This window comes from Panthera leo, chromosome F2, assembly GCF_018350215.1.
Source record: "Panthera leo isolate Ple1 chromosome F2, P.leo_Ple1_pat1.1, whole genome shotgun sequence".
Lineage (NCBI taxonomy): Eukaryota > Metazoa > Chordata > Mammalia > Carnivora > Felidae > Panthera > Panthera leo.
This window is the reverse complement of record NC_056695.1, coordinates 35,648,980-35,672,913: the sequence shown is the minus strand read 5'-3', so window position 1 is coordinate 35,672,913 and position 23,934 is coordinate 35,648,980. Positions and strand designations below refer to the sequence as shown.

The window sequence follows — 23,934 nt, the reverse complement described above, 5'->3', positions numbered from 1 at the left end:
TCCTATCTAGGCTCAACAGGAGATGGGGGAAAAATTCTTGTTAATATCATGGTGCAAATAGCCACATCCAACCTTGAGTTTTTTGAGCAAGACTTTTCTGAATGTAATAAAGGCATGTCTAATTCATTAAACAACAGTAGCCTGAAGGAATAGAACATACACTTTCTGAGTATAACATAGAGATCTGAGTTGTTGTAATTATATCAATTGATTCTAAAATGCGTATTAAATTAAAAACCGTAAATGTTTGGTTAAAGTATATCTTTGAAAATGTCTTCGCTGATTTTTGGAAGACCTAATACATGGTCATTTGTTCTCCTTTTATCTAAGTGCCTGGTGGTTAATTCTGCCTTAGTGGCATATACTGGTGGTGTGCTTGAACTCTAACCACATTCACACAGGCAATCCTGTAACATTCCCAGCAAATCCTCTTCAGCTGCTGAAGAAATGTCTTGAAATAAAATTTAAAATTCGAAAGTCCATGTAGCAGTGGTACTGTTTCCTTTTCTTTTAAGAATGTTTTCTTTGCTTACGAGGCTTTTAGACTTCATTAAAAACTAGAATGAAAATGATTAAAACTTTCTGAGCAGCCGGGGTTGTACTGAGGAAATACATTATTTTATTTTATTTTTAGGAAATACATTTAAAAAAAATGACGCTTAGCATGCATTCAAGGGAGAAAAGATATAGCAACAACTGTTGCATACTCCTGGAAAGAGGTCTCACACAGCGGTTGTCCTTTGATACACAGTCTGAAACCCTGAGAAGATGTGTCCAGCTGAGGAAAAGAGAAATCCCTTCCCTCTGTGCACTCAGTTTGGGGTTGTGAGCCTAGACTGTATGGGGGCTTAACTCCATCCCTGCCACTTACTGAGTAACTGGCCATCACACAGTCTGTGGAAATCTTCATTTACCGATCTGTAAAATGGCGATAGTAAAAACAGAACTAACATGGTGAGACATAGATAAAGTAATACATGTAAAGTATGTGCGATATTTCTTGCTGTTGCTTTTATAATACTCTATAAAAATGTTTTGTTGCCTTTAGGTCTTTCAGTGTTAGGGCATCGTTAAGAGTACTGTGTACAAGAAAACAGTTTAAAGATCTGAGCATATGTGAGAGCAAATTGGATTTGTCATTAAATAAAACTCAATAAAATTGATCTGACACACGTATAAGTGCCAGTTGTAACTGTAATTTCGTTGCATTGTATTTGCCCATATATGATAAGCACTAATACATGACTGCAGTAATCAGCTGTCTTCCTAGTCAGACCGTGTCTGACTCGATTGGGAGCAAGCAGTTAGAGGAGGAGTCAGGGGATCATTCTGAAGTTTGAGGCCCTTGGGGAACAGCCAAGTCTGGGTGAAGTGTGGAAGACAGGGACAGCGGTGCGGGGGGAAGACAAGAGCAGGACATCAAGCCTTTGAGGACCTGGAGACTTGACGGAAGAGTAAAAGTGGCAGAAAGAGATGTGAGAAAATCTGCCCCAAATCAGCCTCTGTCAGCTTCTATCTTTCAGAGCACAGCTGTCTGGAGCTGGGCAGCCAGCATGGAAAATACAGCCCAACTCTCCCCGGTGCGGGCTGCCTGACTGAGCGAGTTGTATTGCCTCTGAAAGCATTCTTAGAAAAGGACGGTAAGCAGGTATAGGTCATGAAGTTTCGATGACAAGTTCAGTGACATAGTTCTGGTTCATAATAGATGTTCAATAAATACTCTTTCATTCTCGTTCTTCTTTCACCCCAACAGTTTTCTGGCTGTCAGGCAGGGAGCACGGGTTTTGCCAGCCACCGAGGGAGTGGCCCTCTCTTCAGTGATGTGCAAATAAAGTGGTGATAGACATGCGACCAAGGGATCAGGGTTTACGCATCTCAAAGAACATATGAGGCAGGGAAGTAGCTGATACTTCCATCTCTGGGAATTTTCAGTCGCAGACTTTGTTTCAGACTTAGCCAAACCTTTGGGTTTCTGCAGAGATAGTTGGACCGGACAATATGTAACAGCCGTTGTCATCTCAGGATTATTGTCGAAGTATTCGGATGCCTCAGAGTGGCTTCCTTTTCTACTCGGTTCTTCTTCTTCTCCTTCTCCTCCTCCTCCTCCTCCTCCTCCTCCTCCTCCTCCTCCTCCTCCTCCTCCTCCTCCTTTCCGGTGTTTCTTTCCTATCTCCTGATCCTAATCAAATGGAGAAGAGTTAGTGTGCTGAACCATCCTATATTATCTATTATCTATTGCTGCATAAAAAAAATCGCCCCAAAACTTAGCAACTTCAAACAACAAACTATTATCTCACACAGTTCTGAGCGTCAGGAATCTAAGAGCAGCTTAGCTGGGTGATTTTGGTCCAAGGTATGTCATGAATGTGCAGTGAAATAATTGGGAGGGGCTGCAGTTATCTGACTGGACTGGAGAATCAGCTTTCCAGCTCACTCCCAAGGCTGTTAGCAGGAAGCCTCAGCTCTTCTCCATAGGCCCCTCCTCAGGTCTGTTTACACAACATGGCAGCTGGCTTGTCCGCAGTGAGTCATTAGAGAATGAGATAGAGGGAGAGGGACAGGGAGAGGGCAAGGGAGAGGAGAGAGAGAAAGAGAACACTAAGTGGAAATCATGGTGTATTTTATGACCTACCATTACAAGTCAAATACCATCATTTCTACCAGTTTCTGCTACAACAAGCTGATACCGAATGGAAGCAAATACCAGGAGGTGGGTCTTATTCGGCCGTTCATGGAGGCTGACTCCATATCTCCCTTTAGTTTCTCAACTGTCAAAACATGTTCTATGGAAAGTCTGGGAGGACTGAGATTTAAGATGGTCTATCTTACGAGGCACTGGGGAAATTTATACTAATCAAAGAACTGATTCTAATTTCTGAATATTTTTTCTGCACATGGATTTAAATATTTTAAGTTTAAATGTTTAAATATTTAAAATGACGAATCTGCTTAAATTTGTTCCATCAGTCATTTAGCTTACAAGTAAATATTAGGAGCTTCTGTGCATCAGAAACTGTCAGGACAATTTGGTATGTGTTATGATCCAGTTATGTTTATAAAAGGCCAAGGATGCACAAAGACAGAGGAATGAAATTTACCTGGGGAGGTGGAGAAGGCTTCACAAAGGAGGTCATTTTGAGTTTTGTTTTAAAGGGTTAGTAAGATTTTGCAAGACTGAATAAGAGATCAGCAAAAAGATAAATAAAATTAAAAAATGCTGTGTTTCAACAAGTTTCAGGAGACAACAGGCAGAATGATACCATCTTCATGAAGCTATAAGTTATTTAAACATACTATTTGATAAAAACATCAAAATACAAGCAAGGGAATGAGAAATTCAAAATTCACATTAGTAATTACCCTTGGAGGGAGTGGGACAGCCAAAATATGAGAGAAGAGAGAAACCAGAGAGAGATTCAGTGGTGCTGGTGATATTCTAGTGTTTGCTCAGGTTGGTAGGATTATAAATGTTAGAAATATTTATAACAACTTTTTTATATATGAAATATTATATAGTCATTTTTAACATTCATGATATGTTGTCAGCAGAGGGAATAGCATATGAAAATGCATGGAGGGATGAAACAGCTTGGAATAAAATATAAAGACATAATTATGACAAGGAAATTATAAATAATGCATTATCTTTCATAATATACAGTTCAGTGTTCTGAAATTGTATTGGAGTATACAAAGGAAAGAAGATTAGAGATACAATTGAAAGCAACAAACTCAAAACTCAAAATCTTTACAAAAGGAGCAAGTCCTATTTCTGTGTTAAGAATCAGGAGGCTGATTTATCCTTTGTTGCCTGCCTGGTGATAAGATCAAGGCATATTACAATTAGGAATCTCAAATAATGTGAATTAATGATAAGTTACAGAAGCAGTTATTATTTTCATCATTAGGAAAGAGGTCTGGTGCATTTTAATTGTCTAAACCTCATCATATGCCAATAACTTTTGTTCCTAGTGGAATTCAAATCACAGGGTGGTACTTTATTTAACAACTTACCCTTTTAAACTATTGTGAAGCTGCAAGTAAGATTTAATTATATTATTGCCAATCATCTGAAGAATGGCAATTACTTGGAACTCTTGGCCAGTATTTCTGATTAAAAGTGCTATGGTGTACTGAACAGGTCATAAGTTCACATCCTGATCCTATTAATTTTCTTCTTATTCCTTAGACAAGGAATGACTCCGCCCTTGGCCTTGGAAATGGTGCTTAGGAAAAATTTGATTGATCTGAAAAGAACAGATACATGAAATGAAATGACTTTTGCTACTTTGTTTTCCTTCATGGTATTCTGTGTTTCTTTCATTAAGAGAAGAAAAAAGAAAGGAATTGTGACTAAAAGAGTATTTTCCTGGGAGAAATTTGAAGTGCTTTTAATAATTCAACAAAGTTAGAGAAGCTGATGCATGACTTAAAGCAATACTTATCTGCCAGAAAGGAGAGGATGGGTTCCTACGTATTTGTTCAGGAATAAGGTTCGGTCGGGGCATTTTTTTCTGGGGAAGGGGATGTGATACTGAAGGAGGAATGTTGTAAGGTTGGGTTTTGTTGTTGTTGTCGTTGTCATTGTTGTTGTTGTTGTTGAAAAATAGAAACAAAACATAATCCCTGTAAGGCTACACTGGAACTTTCTGGCCAAGAAATTATATCTGTTTTGCCACAAAAAGGCCAAGGGTGTCTGAAGGTATTTTCTGAACCAGCGCTACCTTGCTGAGCTGGGTTGTCATTGTGCTATTATTCCAGGTAAACTTGAGTGCCAACTCCTGCTCTTGGTTCAACTGCCTTGGTTCTTCTAGGTCCTCTGGCTCCTTGCTAGATTTTTTTTTTTTTTTTTTTTTTTTTTTTTTGTCATTAGGTCTGCTCTTGTTGAGATAACTCTTTCACTTTTTGCCCACTGATAATACATTCCAGCCAAATTGTACCCATATTTTCTGGGTGTGGGCATGGCCAGAAGTAAACATACACCTGTCCTTCTGTCCCTTTACATGTTATTTGCTGTTGAGACGTCTCCTCAATATCAGGTTTATATCTAAACAAAGGTGACTCTGACTTGGACTCACAAAGGAGTTCATTGAGAGTTGGTGTTAGGTGTTTGATATCTAAAAATGCCTGCAGCTCCTTTTCTTTCTCATTCTTATCTCACCTGAGATTACCCTCTGACACATCATCCTCGGAATATTCTCCTTGTTTTACATACTTGTAAACACTCTCATAATTCCTGTATCTCTTCATAAATGTCTCCTTCCTTCCTTTTGTTTTTTTTTTTTAGCTCTGCCTGTGACTAGAACATGCTCTAGATGGTCCTCAATAGACATGTTTCCTTAGTTTTTGCTCCAAGCGGCATCTTTGGAAAACATTTTCCTGTTTTCCAGTAACACTGAACTTCTGTGCCTTTTGATTTTCCACTGTCTGACCTTTTTACCTTCTCCTCTCACTCCTTACTCCCTCCAATCATTTTAATTCCTCCTCCATAAAAGTTAATAAAATCAAGCTTGTTCTGCATTCCCTAGCAATTTCCTCTAGATCATGTCCTCTTTTCATTAGCTGTGAGCACATGTATTTGCTGACCTTTCAGCAATGAGTGGCTTGACAGTGTTGGGTACTTTAGTTCCATTGTCTGAAAGATGTAAGAATAGTGGCCTCCTCAGTCATATCTGATCTCATTCTCTTTCCATTCTAATTCTTGGCATGATAGTCAGAAAACAAACTTTGGGGGTGGGGGGGATAGGGAGAGGTGGGTCAAAGGGTATATAAACTTTCAGTTATAAGATGAATAAGGCTGAGCTCCTAATGTATAACATGGTGACTATAGTTGATAACGTTCTTGTATAATTGAAGTTTGATAAGAGAGGAGAAATTAAATGTTCCCACCTAAAAGGAAAAAAGAAAGTTAAATATGTTAGGTGATGGATATGTTAATTAACTCAGTGGGGAGGAATCCTTACAAAATGTATAGCTATATCAAATCACCATGATGTATACTTTAAGTATCTTACAATTTTATTTTTTAGTCATACCTCAATAAAGCTAGGGAAAATAAAGAAAAAAGTTCTGAGCCACATTTAGGCTGAAATAGTATTATATTCTTTACTACCCAAATTCATATTAGTCCTCCAGTTCTTGGAAACTAATCCATTCATCCAACTGATTTAAAGATTAGTCATCTACTATGTGCCAGGCAATGTCTTTGAACTAGAGACACAAGATAAATGATGCACAATTTTGGTCTTTAAAGAATACAAAAGAGGGGTGCCTGGGTGGCTCAGTCGGTTCAGCGTCCGACTTCGGCTCATGTCATGATCTCATGGTGCGGGGGTTTGAGCCCCACATCCGTCTCTGTGCTGACAGCTTGGAGCCTGGAGCCTGCTTCGGATTCTGTGTCTCCCTCTCTCTCTGCCCCTCCCCTGCTCATGCTCTATCTCTGTCTCTCAAAATAAATAAATGCAAAAAAAAATTTTTTTTAAAGAATACAAAAGATATTGGGAAGATTTACCAAAAGATGATGACAATACAATGCAATTGCTACGATAGGGACTGCACAAGGGTCTGTGGGAACCTCAAGAAGAGAGCATGTAGGAACAGCACCCCTTGGGGAAAAGACTTCCTAGAGAAGGTAACATTTGGGCAGTCACATCAAGTCTGCCTCATGTAGATCTAGCATGGGGGTGAGGGTGGACACGAGGGATTCTAGAAACAAGACAGCTGATGCAGAGACCTTACGGTGGAACAAGCACATTTTTCTAAGACTAGAAAGAGGGTTACACCAGGAAAATACATGCAGGGAAATAATGTTGGAAAGGAAAGGCAAGGACTTATATATGAAGGGTCTTGATTATCTTGATGAGAAATGTGAAAATCTGTTGTAGGCAGTGGAAAAAAACAACAAAAATGTAAGCAAAGACAATTATGGGAAATTGTCCTTTCAACCACTGTACATTTTTTCCCTTGCATCCCCTCTAATTTCACTCCCTGTCTACTCTTAAGTCATGTTCTTAAATTCCTTTAAACATTCTCAAGTGGTAATAATCTCTTATACTTGATATGTTGGAATCGGAGGTCTAATTTGATTAGGACCCTTACCTCCGCTCATATTTATCACCATAGGAAGCACAGAAGACACGCCTCAACCCTGGGACTCTAATTCCCATGACTTCTACATTGCTGTCTCTACCTCCATCTCCTTCCCTTCTCTATCTTCTGTATCTGTTTACTTTAGAGAAGTTTTAGGTCAATCATTAGCTAAATTTCCTTAATAATTAACTTATTTTGAAAATATTCCTTTAGGGGCACCTGGGTATCTCAGTTCGTTCGGCATCCGACTCTTGATTTCGTGTCAGGATCTCATAATTGTGAGGTCAAGCTCCGCATCAGGCTCCGCGATGGGCATGGAGTCTGCTTAAGATTAAAGTCTCTCCCTTTCCCTCTCCCCCCACACTGTCTCAATAAACAAACAAACGAATAAACATGTAAAAAAGAAAACCAAAGCTAGAGGCATCACAATTCCCGATTTCAAGATGTATTACAAAGCTGTAATCCTCAAGACAGTATGGTACTGACATAAAAGCAGACATATAGGTCAATGGAACAGAATGGAGAACCCAGAAATGGACCTACAAGTATATGGCCAACTAATCTTTGATAAAGCAGGAAAGAATATCCAGTGGGAAAAAGACAGTGTCTTCAGCAAGTGGTGTTGGGAAAACTGGACAGTAACATGCAGAAGAATGAACCTGGACCACTTTCTTACACCATATGCAAATATAAACTCAAAATGGATGAAAGACCTAAATGTAAGACAGGAAAGCATCAAAATCCTAGAGGAGGAAACAGGCAACAACCACCTCTTTGACCTCAGCCATAGCAACTTCTTACTAGACATGTCTCTGGAGGCAAAGAAAACAAAAGCAAAAATGAACTATTGAGACCTTACCAAGATAAAAAACTGCACAGCATACGAAAGCATCAAGGAGACTAAAAGGCAACCAATGGAATGGGAGAAGATTTTTGCAAATGACATATCTGATAAAGAGTTAGTATCCAAAATCTATGAAGAACTTATGAAACTCAACACCCAAAAAACAAATAATCTAGTGAAGAAATGGACAAAAGACATGAACAGACACTTCTTGAAAGAAGACATCCTGATGGATAACAGACACATGAAAAGATGCCCAACATTACTCATCATCAGGGAAACACAAATGAAAATCACAATGAGGTAACACTTCACACCTTCAGAATGGCTAAAATTAACTACTCAGGCAGCAACAGATGTTGGCAAGGATGCAGAGAAAGGGGAACCTTTTTGCACTGCTGGTGGGAATGCAAACTGGTGCAGCCACTCTGGAAAACAGTATGGAGGTTCTTCAAAAAATTAAAAATAGAACTACCCTACAACCCAGCAATTACACTACTAGGTATTTACCCAAAGGATACAGGAGTATTTATTCAAAGGGGCACATGCACCCCAATGTTTATGGCAACACTATTGACAATAGCTAAATTATGGAAAGAGCCCAAATGTCCATCAACTAATGAATGGATAAAAAAGAAGTGGTATATATATACAATGGCATATTACTTGGCAATCAAAAAGAATGAAATCTTGCCATTTGCAACAGCGCGGATGGAGTTAGAGTGAATTATGCTAAGTGAAATAAGTCAGTCAGAGAAACATAAATATCATATGATTTCACTAATGTGGAATTTAAGAAACAAAGATAAACATAGGGGAAGGGAAGGAAAAACAGAGAGGGAGGCAAACCTTAAGAAACTCTTAAATTCAGAGAACAAACTGAGGGTTGTGGAGGGGTGTTGGGTGGGTTCATGGCTAAGTGGGTGATGGGTATTAAGGAAGGCACTTGTTGAGATGAGCACTGGGTGTTATATGTAAGTGATGAATCACTAAATTCTACCTCTGATACCATTATTACACTATATGTTAACTAACTTGGATTTAAATAAAATTTTTAAGAAAGGTGATGTAACAGGTGAACATGGGGGAAAAAAGAGAGAGAGGCAAACCATAAAATAGACTCTTACCTATAGTGCACAAACTGAGGGTTCCTAGAGGGGAAGTGGGGGAGATGGGTACTAAGGAGGGCACTTGTTAATGATGAGCATTGGGTGATGTATGTAAGTCATGAATCACTAAATTCTATATCTGAAACTATTATTACATTGTATGTTAACTAACTGGAATTTAAACAAAATCATGAAACTAAAATAAAGAAAAAAAAGAAAATATTCCCTTTACATTTCTTTACGTAACTAACGCTGGTCTCTCTATTGATTATACTCTTTCCCTTACATTCCTTCTGATTTCTCCTTCATATTCCTTCTACTGTAAGGGCTGGGGTCATGGTATATGCCCTGCCTTTTTTCTTTTTAATGCTACTTCAAGATTATTCTCCTATCCAACTCCATAAAAACTTCAAGTTTTGACTGGGATTTTATCAAACTGTTCCATCCACTATCTTTCCTTGCAATAATCATCTACTAAGTCTCAAGTCATTGTCCCTGTTCTCTGATGATTTTATCTCCTGCTTCAGTCCTACTCCCTTCAATGCCACCTTTGTTTTAATTCTTGGTAATCTCAACATTCACATAGACAATTTTTCCATTTTTCTGGGCTCTTAGTTATTGAATCTCCTCCCCAATTTCGTATTCCATCCTAATTCCGAGACTCACTTCCATGGATATACACTGACATTGCTCTTATAAATCCAATTTCAAATCTCTACTGTGATGATCATGGAGTATTTTCCTAGCTTACTGCTTATACTATCATGACTGAAAAAAAAAAAAAAAAAGACCACAAAACCCTTTGACCACTATAGAATTTAATAGTTGATCTTCAATTGATCTTATCACCTTATCTTGTCACAGTCCTTCCTCATCCCATAATGTTATTCCTTCCTTCTTTCCATGACATAAATACCATGGCAAAGTTAAAAATCACTCTCTTACATATATTCACAGTTCCTTTGCCTTTCTGCTTTTCATATCTCCCTAGAGATACCAAAATTCTGGTGGAATCAATACTGGCACTTTGCTACCTGCATACACACAGCCAAATAATCCTGAAGAAGGAAGACCTACCACAAATGAAACCAATCCCATTGTAAATTCATAGTCATGAATACTGCCTGACAATTATTCTATACTTCCCTACTCCACCCTTTACAACTGACCTATTCAAATATTTCCTACATTCTTGTCTCTTGTTCCTTTCTGGTATTCTCTCAGTTGATGAATCTTCTTGTTTCACTAAGCAAATTAAAGCATTCAGAAGAAAGCTGTCTTAATCTTCCATCACTATTTCTACCCATTTACCAGAATCTGTGCTATTGTATTCTATCCTCATTTCTGTTACTGCAATTGAACTACCCATGCTTCTAACTGGGGCCAACTTTATCCTAGCCCAAATATATACTTCTAGCCTACAACGACCTACAAAATCCATATGCATATGTCCAACTGGATTTGAATATCCAATTGAATATTTAAAAGGCATCTCATGGGGCGCCTGGGTGGCGCTGTCGTTTGAGCGTCCGACTTCAGCCAGGTCACCATCTCGCGGTCCGTGAGTTCGAGCCCCGCGTCAGGCTCTGGGCTGATGGCTCGGAGCCTGGAGCCTGTTTCCGATTCTGTGTCTCCCTCTCTCTCTGCCCCTCCCCCATTCATGCTCTGTCTCTCTCTGTCCCAAAACTAAATAAAAAACGTTGAAAAAAAAAAAATTAAAAGGCATCTCTAACTTCACACTCAAAAAAAAAAAAAAAAAGAAACTCCTGGTAATGCTACCCACCTCTCAGCCTCACCAACAAAAAACACCAACAAGAACTAGTTCCTCCTGTGGTTTTCTCCATCTCAGTGAATGTCAATGTAAGTTCTTCTAGGTGCAGGGCCAGAAGATGTGTTTCTTTGCTCACACCTTGCATCTTGGGTTTTTTTGTTTTGTTTTGTTTTGTTTTTAATGTTTATTTATTTTTGAGAAAGAGACAGAGTATGAGCAGGGAGGAGGGAAAGAGAGAGAGGGAGACACAGAATCTGAAGCAGGCTCCAGGCTCCACGCTCTGAGCTGTCAGCACAGATCCTGACGTGGGGCTTGAACTCATGAACCACAAGATCATTACCTGAGCCGAAGTCGGACACTTAACTGACTGAGCCACCCAGGTGCCCCGCATCTTGTTCTTTAAGAAACCCTGTGATTCTCCTTTTAAAATATATCAAGAATTTTACTCCTTCCCTTTACCTCCATTACTACCACTTTGGTCCAGGTCACCAGCCTCTTTGCCTGGGTTATTGTACTAACTTCAGAGACTGAATCATGCTCCTTCCCTTATCCACTGTACCTGTTTCTCAAGAGCAGTCACCAGAGTGATCCTGTAATTCAGATTATGTCCCTCCTTTACTCAAAAACTCACTATCCCCACCACAGTCAGACTAGAAGCCCAAACCATTACCATTATTTAAAATCCATACATGTTTTAGGTTCCATTTCTTGTCTGACCTCATCTTTTCTCTGCCTTACTATTTCTCTTTAACATTTATCACTACGTAACATTCTGTACATTTTACTTTTCTATCTTTTTTCTTTTCAGTGCCCATTAAAATGTAAATGGTATAAGGGTGGGGATTTTTTTTTTTTTTGTATATTTTGTTCACTACTGTATTACCAGAGCCTACATCAGTGCCTAACTCATAGAAGGCATACAGTAAAAGGTATTGGAATGAATGGATGATTTAATGAATGAAATTGTTTTCGCATGACTACATTATCTAATTTGTTGTGCATGCTAATACTTTTTTATAGCTGTGTGATTTACTGTAGTAATTCAAAGGATGACCTCTAATCAGACTGAGAGAAATTTGAATTTCATCTGCACCTTGCCATGTGGATTTGCAAATTGTATTCAGTGTCTCCAGTCTTGTTTTCACATTTTGAAAATGGACATAATAATAGTGACTGACTCAAAGGATAATTGTGAGAATTAAATGAAAAACTGCAGGTAAAATGATCAGAATGCAAAGTGAGTAAAGTCCAGAGCAAAGTTAGTAAACTTTTAATCTAGTTAATATTTTTTAGTTAAATCTAATACATATTATTTTTCTTTTTGTGTCTTGATTTGTACATTTAAGTAATTTTGTAAGAGGAGAAGATAAACTCTTTGAGGTTGGAAATGTTAACTTCTATTTCATTTTAAACCTTTCTGACTTGTTTCATACCAGTATTTAATCAGTTATTCTTTGAGAGTCAGGTAGATTCCTGAAGTGTTTCAAATGGCTCGTTTTCAGTATGGTAACATAGGATAAATCAGCCCCATAGTTTCATCCATTTTTTTCTGACAGACTACTCCAGAGTAGAAAAAAAAAAAAAAATATTTGTTATGTACTTGACTTTTGTGTAAAGGAAGGAAAAACAAAAACAAAAACCTCTCTGAAGAGAATTATCACAGTGCATTATAAAAAATGCTTAGAGGAGAGTTTTCCTAAAACTGACACTTAGGAAGTTCATCGAAATCATTTGGAAGTGATCTATGCAAACTTTACATTTAATTTCAATCATTTTTTTTTTCACTTAGGAGCATAACCTTTAGAAGTATAATAGTCCCAACTGCTTGATGCTCACATAGGTAACTAAATTTTTAGAATTAACACATATGCATGTAGGACTGGCTCTTTTGCTCATGAGTTTAATTATGATGATCCAGGAGGGGGTAACATGTAGGAGTCATCAGCAGGGGGTTGATTGCACAAGGTTTCTCTGAGAGTCTGCACTAAATAGACCTCACTGTACAAGTTTACCACGGGTGGGAGAGATGTTTGTTTTTATTATTATTATTATTTTCTGTGAGAAACGGGCACTCTAAATACATATATTTTGTTCAGATTGCCTGAACAATCTCCAGAGCTGATTAGAATTTGTATTCATAGAGCTAGGTCTAGAATCCTAGTTATTATAACTGCTAGCCTATGACTTTTACTTTACACTTCTGTATTCTTATATTCTAGACTGGTAAAAAAAGAAAAGCCTTCATCTAGGAGTTAAAATAACTTTCAGTTCTAATCACAGGTCTGTAAATGCAAAGATTTGCTGTTCTTGACAAGACTTGTCACCTCTATGCCTTAATTCACCCACCTGCATAAAAGTAGGGATTGTATCTGCCCTATGTTTTTTACCGACTTATTGTTAACATTATGTTCAATGTGAAGATTATAAAAGTGAGATGTTGTATATTACATGGTTTCTCATTGGGAGGATATTTCAACAGCAGTTGTAACAATCTCTGATGTTGCTGCTCTTCAACTTCTGTTATTTTTCTTTCCATTCAGTTTCTAAATCTCTGTAACTACATTATGATCACCTCCTACCCCCCACCTTTTTAAAAATAGCATATCGGATTTTGCCAGTAGAAATCCAATGGTAAAATCATACTGATAGTTGAAATGAAGGGTTCCTCCTATTTTTCTTGGGTAAAATTTTGATAACACCAAATTGTGCTTTTCAGTTCTGTACTTGGATATTAGTTGCAATAGCATATTTTCTTCTCATTTTCACAGGAAATGACTTATTTCTTGTAGCAGTTCATGAACTGGGACATGCTCTGGGATTAGAGCATTCCAATGACCCCACTGCCATCATGGCCCCATTTTACCAGTACATGGAAACTGACAACTTCAAACTACCTAATGATGATTTGCAAGGCATCCAGAAGATTTATGGTAGGTTACCACTGTTTCTGTTTGGTTAACCCGACAGTGAAGTCCAGAGTTCCTGCTGTTTCCTTCTTTGAGATAGATGCTCTAAGTATTGAGAAAAATAAATACGGAAAAAAGAAAACAAAAAATTCTAGACTATGGGCAGAAGTCTTCTATCAATTAAGTCTGACAGTCCCAGATATCTCAGTATACAGATTATGGTAAAATCTATACACTGATAAAATTTTCTTATTGAGTTTAATTGAAATCTGCAGTTACAGCAAAGAACTTATAACTTTAGTATTTAATATTCAGATAAAAAATGTAATAAATGAATATAACCAATAAAAGCAGTGAGAAATATAAAGACTCTCTTGTAAGGTAGTGAGATTTTGGTAAAAACTGACAGATTGACCCTCGGTTTATATTTGATGTTAGATAGTACCTAGATAAATCACTTGTGAGGTCACAGAAAATACTTGTGTGATGGATACAATAAAATGACCCCAAAAGTGTGTGATTACTAAGAATGAAAGCTAGCAAACATGGGAGTGAAAGTTAATGAATGGCAAAATTTACTTACACATAATTCAAAATAAATTTCTAATATGCTAGTATTATTTTTATTTATGGGGTTCAGTCAGTGAGTGCAAATTAAGACCAAAGGGAGAAAGACTGTTATACATATTTACTATAATCCTAACTCCCTCAACAGAACCATTGACCTTTATAAAGACATTTATTTCACACATAATTAAGAACTTGACATTTATAATTTACATATAGAGAATATGCTTTCCTAAATTAGTGAAGTGAAGCTTTCATTTTACAACACAAAGGCAAATGCATGTTATCTGTATGTTAATATCCAGTATTCAGAAGATGTCATTTGCATTTTTAAATAGCATAGTTTAAGTTCACTAATTTGTTTTGCATTCATTAGTTTTTCAATTTCAGTATCTCAGTGGTAACCATTCTCTCAGGGTTAAAATAAGATTTGAAAAAAAAATAGTCAACTTTTGTGCTACTCTTTATTAGGGGGATACTGAGAAAAGGGAAATGTCTCAGTCAAAACTAAATAGCACATATATTAAATGTGCTATCTATACCTAGTTTGTGCCATCAAAATTCCTCCTAAGTGGTTAGCTGAAAGAAGGCTTTTTCTCATGACCTCATGAATTAGTAGTCTAGACTGAAGGTCTGCAAAAGAATATTCTTTCCGTATCTAAATATTAAGTGTGAACAGCTCTGTATTTCTTTTAAAAAAATAAATCTCTGGAGGAATGATGCTTTACATCTGCAACAAATTATATGTGTAAACTTTGGCTTAATTTAGAAACCTCTTTTTAGAAATACTTCTTCACATTAATATTTTACTAGCGGTGTTTTAATCAATAGGTGTTTTAGATGCAGTATTCAAATGAAACACTCATCTAGCAATTTGTCAAAACGTCATTAGAAGAAAATAATCGAAGTCAAGAAATGGTGATAAATACAGCTGGAGACATAGAGTAGAATAAACCTCGGTTCGTTAATGTTTATCTTTTAGAAATATTTGCATTGAATCATTGTCTATCAAAATCTAGGATTAACTTTGGTGGAGCTTACATGCATGGCTCCAGTATTCATTTTCATTTATTTATTATTTATACACCACCTACTTCCAAAAAAGATTTGAAAGCAGCTTTTCCAATAAGGACTGTGGTGAAGCTATAAAAAATGTCATTAAAAATTAACAAAGAAAGTTTAGTTACTTGGATTCAGAATTTAGCATGATAAGGACTTTCTGATAGACTTGGCAATGGTTTGTTGGGTAAGGCGGTTTGTTTTTTCAGAAAACATACAGTCTTAAAGACGTCTTAGCTCACTTAGTCCGTGCCCTCCCATCCTGAGTGATTGTACCCTGTGCATATCATCCAGCACCGTTCCAGTTTTAAGTGAACCAAGCGCTTTCCTCATATCTTCAAAGGTCCACCTGACAAGATTCCTCCACCGACAAGACCTCTACCGACAGTGCCCCCACACCGGTCCATTCCTCCGGCTGACCCGAGGAAGAATGACAGGCCCAAACCTCCCAGGCCTCCCACTGGCAGACCTTCCTATCCCGGAGCCAAACCCAACATCTGCGATGGGAACTTTAACACTCTAGCTATTCTTCGCCGTGAGATGTTTGTTTTTAAGGTAGGAGGCTGTGATTTTTTTTTTTTTTTTTAACGGTGGATCAAGTGTCTACGGTGTCGCTTTAGAAAACAAGTTCTCATTCATTCTAACACTACCTTCCCAGACCTCTCACAGTTAGAAGTTTCAAAAAAGCATCTTAGAAAATAAACGCACAAATGGGCTTAAATGTCTAGCAGAAGATTGCTGTAACATTCTATTTGGGGAAGGCATTTATGTCAGCAGAAGCTAAAATGCCTAGAAATGTAAGGGTGAGAAAATGCTGCATGTTATGAACAGATAAAAAAGCATAATTGAAATCATGAATAGGAGCTAATCGGGATGATTGGCTTGGGAGCTTAGCCACTTCCAGGCACACGAAAGCTATTCTCTCTTTGATTTGCACATCTTTATGAGATCCCTATGATTTCACTTGACAATTAAAGCATTGTTTTTTAAGAGTGCTGGTGATCATTTTGTTTTGGATCTACTGATAGAAATTTTAGTAAAATCTCCTCTATGAGACCATCCTTTTTATTTTACATGCACATGTTATTGTTTTCGATAGTCAGGCATTTATATCTACCTAATTTATATTTTTAAAAAGGTTACAGATAAAACTAATTTTACATTTTGGTAAGTATGCCTTTGAATGCCATTGGGTTCTCAGACAACACTGATAAACAGTGTATCAAAGTAAGTTACATAATGAACTTACAAAGCAAGTTCAACATAATGTTGAAAAGTATAGTATAATACTGAAAAATAATTTCTCCCTCAATATTTGCAAACTAATGTGAAAAATTAATGAAAAGTATGTTTTATGTTGGCATTAGAATATTAAAGTAACCACATTTTACCAATACCATCCATTTAAAAGTAAAATAATATGCTCTCTTTTTTAGTAGATGTGAATCGATAAATAATGAAATATCATCCTACTTATACAGTTTCCTATCTACCAGAGGCTACACTTTAAAAATATAGATTTCATATAATTTTTAACAGACAAAGTACTCTGTCTCCTTTATTGGAAAATAAGATTTGGATTTGATATGCATAAGAGCATCGTACTTACCAGGAAAAATCAATGCTTTGTTTCAAACACATGAATAGATTTTTGAGTTCTATAAATGCTCTGCAATACTTAATTAGATATCTCCGATTCAATTTAAGTAGATTAATAAATTTAGATTCAAGGAGAAAAAAAATGAAAGCTCTTTCTCTTTATGTACAGCTACTCATTGTGGCTAAGCTCACAGCAACTACTTGAAATGAAAACAAAATGCAGTCATTTGTTTATTCTATAAGACACCAAATGATATCTGAAGGATTTTTTTTCTTCTCTGTTTTGGCCAAATTTCAACATCCCAGCTTTATACCTTAATATCAATGTAATATCTGAGAATATAATGTGAAATTGACTCTGAGTGCATTCTTTCCATCCTTCCTATCTAATCAGATCGTCGGTCTGAGAAAAGAGTGGTTTCTTCATATGTAATGATCATTTTCACCAGCCTTGCTGCTCTGCACACTGGAAGTATTCTTGATTGACAAAATAAGGTCTTGTGATCACTGGTTGCTGGAATCAGGAGTGAATAAAAAGCAAATAGACCAATTCTCAAGTAGAATGCTGTAGCCACCGTGATTAATATCAAATCAGGTGTATGAAAAACATGAGTAAGGCCTGATACTCTAAACTTTCATGGTACCTTGGATTCCTTAATCAAAACTCTCCACAGGACAGAGTTCCTAAACTCTGTCTGAATTTAATTTCTTTTTTCCACTGGTCCCTTCCCTCTTTCTAAGAATAATTACTGTTGAGGATATCTTCTGATAGGCATTGTATTCTTTTTAATCTCCACTGAGTGGATTATGTGTCACATCACTTGATAATGTTCATAATTATCTCTTTCATATAATCAGTGAGTATGCCCAGCATAGTTTAGTAGGCACCAGGGATGTATGAATAGAAGGTAGCACCTCTGTCTTTATGGAGCTTATATTCCAGGAGTGAAGACAAACATGAACTCAAGAACTTTTAAAATACGGGAGTAAAAGGTAAGACATTGATATGAAGAGAAAATACTGAAGTCTAGTTGAATCGATCAAGAAAACTTGACCGAGAAAAAGCTTATGCTGAATTTTGAGAGAGAAATTTCTTAGGCACATTAAAGAAATTGATATTTGGTTTACTAAAAAGTTGGCGCATTGAGAGAGAGAAGATAGACATATTTAACTCTAGTGGAAAGTGACAAATAATATAAATCAGAAATAAACACAATTTGATTGAAGCAAAGAAAGCATGATCGAATGATACCTGCTCCTTAATTAATAGCAGCTGTAGATTGAGTAACTAATATGTGGCTGAATGTACGCTAGGCACTTAATCTCTAAGCCTTATAATAGTACTGCAAGATGGATAGGATTCTCAGTTTTACATAGGGGAATACTGAGAATCAGAAAAGTAGTTAGTCTGAGTTACAAGGTCAGTAAGTAGTAGTCAGTAGTTGAGCTCAGGTCTACTTGATTCTGAAATCTGTGTTAAACTTTCCCTTACCTGAGAGTAAAGGAAAAGCTTCAAAACAAAGGTGGCAGACTTTAAACTATATTTTAAAATATTAAATATGCAAGAAATCTTTGCTGAGCTCTTAATGTGAGATGCTGTTTTAGGCACTGGCAACGTAGTAGTTAAGAAAAGGAAAGGAGAGGGGAGGGAGGGGAGGGGAGGGGAGGGGAGGAAAAACAGCTAGACCCTGGCTTCTTGGAGCTTATATTTTAGCTTTCTTCACACAGAAGTTCCCCATGGGTCACTGAAGGATGTGGGAAAGCATCCACAAATTCTGTTTTCCTTTATTAATAACTGCTGGCCCCCTAAGTTATCCCTCTATACCTAAATAGGCTAGCCTAACTTTATGCCAGATTAATGTCATTTTCCCCCATATCTGTTCTACCTGCCTGAAATTACTCTCTGCCGGCTCTCTTGTGCATGCCTGCCTTTTAAATTTTCTTTTAATGTACTCATCATTAATTTTCATAGTCTGCTCCTTCAAGTGTACTTTAGGATCACCCACTCTTTGATCTCACTTTTACTAATGTAACTTGATTCTCTACTTTTCTTTACTACAGGTTCTCTATACAAATTGGAAACCTTTATCTCCTCAACCCTTCTTTACCCAACAATCATTTCCCTTCAGTTTCAATGTCCCAGGCTTCTTTGCAAGCCTCTGCTTATCTAAAACTTCCCTCCTCAGTGTCTTCTACATGTCCCAGCCGCTCTGACTATTCTTCAACTGCAGACATCCTTCTAGCGATTTGTATATTTATTCTCTACATTCGACTAGTATGCTTTTAATTTCCATCTTCTCTATTTCTCGCTGTAATGCATCCCTTAACTAGACTACAAACTTCTTCAAAGCAGAGATTGGTTCATATGGGCTTCATAGTGCTCAAGCTAATGAATAAGAATCCCGATATAATAATTATTTAATGAAAATATAGCTACTATCGTGTTTATACAATAGTAGTCAACCAATAGGACATTACTGAAAGTATTTCATCCTGGTAGTTTATTATCACTTGTCCAACAGTTTCCATGACTTAGGTTCTGTGTATATGTCTTTTTAAATAAAAAGTAAGAAAATCTAGATAAAAGGAAAAGGTTAATATCATCAGATAATTTTGTTTTCTTATTAGAAAGGAACTTTTCTTTAGAATGGTAGTTTTAGCATAATTCTTTTGGGAAGCAAACTTTCAGAGTTTTGATTTACACTGAGCTTTCTAAGCACTCATTTATTTTAAGTGAGTTCACCTGGATATGTTTCTATATGGAAATATAATAAACATTATATATATATATATATATATATATATATAACATACAACATGTATTTTAATTTTATAAATATACCTATATAAAATACATATTTTTGTTTATTGATAGAGGAAATAAAGGTTATTTATTATTTATATATAAATATAATTATATATATATATATATATATATATATATATATATAAAATTCCATCCTGTCCTATAGCTAAAATTCTGAATATATATCGATGTCTGTCTATCTCTATATCTACAGAGATATAGAGAGATATAGGTAGAGATATCTGCCTGAGAAAGTTAAGCCTTCCATGCAGTTTTATAATCTGGGGAATGCAAACCACCTAAAGCAAGAAATGAAAATCAAAACAAAATGCCAAGGAGCAGAGAAACAAAATAGCAATACAAAAGACACTTTGTCCTTACTCTAGAGAGGTGATTTTTAAGAGTGTTCCCTGAAGAGCATAAGCTGTGTGTATCACATGATGCTGCTGTTGTGACTGAGTCAACAATAGGAAAATCTGACTGTTCAAATGAGTCTTCAGATTTCTTTTGGACTACAAAATAAAAACATGGAATATTTAGTTATTTTGTGGTGTGAAAGAAAACAGAATTAGCCAGACATGTATAGGATATGTTTCAGCCCACAATACTTTGTTATATAAGAAAGAAAGCACTAGAAACTGTTCTTCCTGAAATTGGAAGACAGGAAGAAAAACTGTATCCACACCTGGAATTCTTTTAGCATACAGCACATGCGTACACACACACACACACACACACACACACACACACACACACACAAGGTTTCATTTGGCAATTGACCAGTTCTTTATATCAAGGGGGACAAACACAGGCCAGTGCTTTATAGTAGAGCTAGAAAGGATAGGGTTAAAAGGCAAAGCTATCATGGAGCAGCATTCACAGAAGTATAGTGAAATGTCTTCCCAATTAGTACAGAAGAGCAAGTCTTAAGGCTCTGAGTGAGGAAACCATTTCTTTGTTTACCAAAAGAAAACAAAAAAACAAACAAAACACACATATCATTTGGTTCTTTTTTCCTTATCAAATCTTGTCTGCTTGTGTTTATTTACCACAAAACTATGTGTTCTTAAATATGACCATCTTCACTTATGAATGCCTACTTAATTCTACTGAAGAATCATAGTTCCTTTAATTTCCATAGAAACAGACTTGTCCAGATTCTGCCCTCATTAATACTAGCCTAACTTCCATTGAACGTACAATGTCTCATTAGCCAAGCCTGGTAAGTACAGGGTACGACCCAATTTCATCTGCAAGATGGTGATTTTGTTTCACGAAAAGAAGAAATTTTGTAGGAGAAAGATTAAGAGAGATTCAGGGGGTGGGAAATGGGGAGATGTTACACAAAGGGTTAAAACTTTCAATTATAAGATGTATGAGTCCTGGAGACCTGATATACAGCATGGTGACTATAGTTAATAATGTATCACTCGAAATTTGCTAAAGTAGATCTCAAGTGTTCTCACCATAAACAAACAAAAAAAAAACATAGGTAACTATGTGAGATGATGGATATGTTTATTATTTTGATTGTGGTAACCATTTCCCAATATATACTTATAACAGATCATCAAGTTGTATACCTTAACTATATGCTATTTTTATTTGTCAATAGTACCTCAGTAAAGTTGGGGCAAAGGCCAAGGTTCTTTCAGTTGCCCACAAGGCTGCGTGATCACTGCATTTTGCTCTGCCTTTCTGATCTCACCTCCTCTTTCTTATTCTGGTCACTTTTACTCTCTCAATGCCACCCACACTTGTCTCCCTGCTGTTTTTTGAACTTGCCGGACACACCTGGCTTTGCAGGTTTTTCTCTGTCAAATACCAAATATTCCCTTATCTTCCAGATTTCTGTGGCCATTTGTACAGCAGCAGAAGTCTGTCTCTGATCTCTATTCCTGTCCATATTGTCTGCTATTACATGGGTCTGCATGGAGCTAGGTTTATGAAAGGAAACAATATTTGTAGAAATTCACAAGAGCTTATTGTGGGTTACATATATACTGTGCCATTTTTATGACTCCAAAGAATAGATTTACCATTTGCAATTGGAAGAATTCTCTCCCAGCTCTCAACCTAATGATGTCACTCATTTTGGTTGCATACTTGTATGTCCTTGTTTATATCAGTGTAGAATAAAACTTAAACTTTTAGACATTAACAATAGACTTGGAGTCAGATGCCATTTCACATTGGCTCTAGACAAAGACTGTAACTACTCCTCTATTTACCTGTGGATCTCACAGTGCCATGAACATAGCAGACAGTAATTTTTTTAAAAAATATTTCTGACCTTCCTCATCTGTATAATAGCTAATAAATTCCATCATAGGTATATAGCAAACTCAGGAAATGGTAGGTTTTATATAGCAAGAAAGACTTGGCATTTTGAGTTGTTCATTCGACTCATTAACTCAAATTCCTATGCTGTTTGAAGTTATTTTAAAAATAACTTTTAGCTGAGTAAAAATCTCAGAAAATAGCTCTAATTTGTATGTTATAAGGGAAAGGAATGGAATGGTTTGTGATTGTTGTTGTTCATATCACTTTACTCCATGAAATAATTAAAAATACTCTGTGGTCAAAGAATCCAAAAAATGTTTTATGAACAAAATACTTAGAGAAATTACACAACAGAGGGTAATATAAAATTACTCTGAGTCACAGCTTAATCCTGTACTGCCAGGAAGTATTACCTGATATTAATACTACGTTGTAATCAGAACTAGATTCACTTTAGACCAATGGGAACAATCACCAAGATACTGCAAACAGAGCATTAATTAAATTCTTATAGTATGAAATCATAGTTGTTCAAATATTTTAGATAAGTCAACATTTTAGGAAGCAACTGGAATTATGTGTAATACTGAATTTCGATGTAAATATTAATTGATTTTCAAAATATTTGTATCCTATTATGGCTTAAGAGTTACTCCTTGAAATATTTCAATTCTCTACTGACATATCCTGACTGCTTAAGCCACTGGGACAAGTGTCTAAGTACCCAGCAGAGTGGATTCACAGTCATCTGAGTTTCTAATATTCTCTCTAGTCACTTTATTTGGGGGTGACTTTAAACATTTTAAGCATATATTTGGATACTTGTTTTGGATACAGTAAAAATATTTTAATTAATAATATAAAATATAACAATCTATGCTTACAAACCGACCCATAAATACAGAGAACAAACTAGTGTTTGACAAAGGGGAGAGCAGTAGAGGATGGACAAAATGAGTGAAAAGGGGATGGAGGTATGGGTGTCCAATTACAGAATGAATGAGTCACAAGGATGAAAGTATGACCTAGAGAATATAGTCAGTGGTATTGTAACAGTGCTGCATGGTGACAGATGGTAGCTACACTTGTGCTGACTTGCAGTTAGCATAAATGCAAACTGGCACAGCCTCGGTGAAAAACAGTATGGAGGTTCCTCAAAAAGTTAAAAGTAGAGCTGATCTACAATCCAGCAATTGCACTACTAGGTATTTACCCAAAGGATACAAAGGTACTAATTCAAAGGGATACATGCACCCCACTGTTTATAGAAGCATTATCTACAATAGCCAAACTGTGGAAACAGCCCAAGGGGCCATGGACTGATGAATGGATAAAGAAGATGTATGCAATAGACTATTACTCAGCCATAAAAAAGAATGAAATCTTGCCATGTGCAATGACATGGTAGGAGCCAGGGAGTATTATGCTAACTGAAATAAGTCAGCCAGAGAAAGACAAATGCCATGTGATTTCACTAATATGTGGAGTTGAGGAAACAAAACAAACAAGCCAAGGGGGGAAAAAGAGAGAGGCAAACTAAGAAACAGACTTTTAACTATAGAGAACAAATTGATGGTTACCAGAGGGGAGACGGAGGTGAAATAGGTGATGGGGATTAAGGAGAGCACGTGTTGTGATGAGCACCAGGTGCTGTATGGAAGTGTTGAATCACTAAATTGTACACGTGAAACTAATATTACACTATGTGTTAACTAACTGGAGTTTAAATAAGAAAATAAAAATCACTATGTTGCACACCTGAAACTAATATAACATTGTGTGTCAACTATATTTCAATGGAAAGAAATTTAAAAAGAATAAAATATCTGTTTGCAATGTGTTTAATGGAAATTAAAATATTGTTTTGTCATGTAAAATCATTATATATGATATGATATAAT

General features: G+C 36.5%; 1 protein-coding gene across 1 annotated transcript in view; it reads left to right on the top strand.

The window, feature by feature from the left end:
* The window catches only part of MMP16 (matrix metallopeptidase 16), a 283,955-nt gene that overhangs the window by 196,289 nt on the left and 63,732 nt on the right, over positions 1-23,934 (top strand). Inside the window, exons 5-6 of the mRNA XM_042923584.1 lie at positions 13,582-13,743; positions 15,689-15,900. Coding sequence (XP_042779518.1) covers positions 13,582-13,743; positions 15,689-15,900 — 374 coding nt within the window. The remainder of the gene's footprint in view (positions 1-13,581; positions 13,744-15,688; positions 15,901-23,934) is intronic.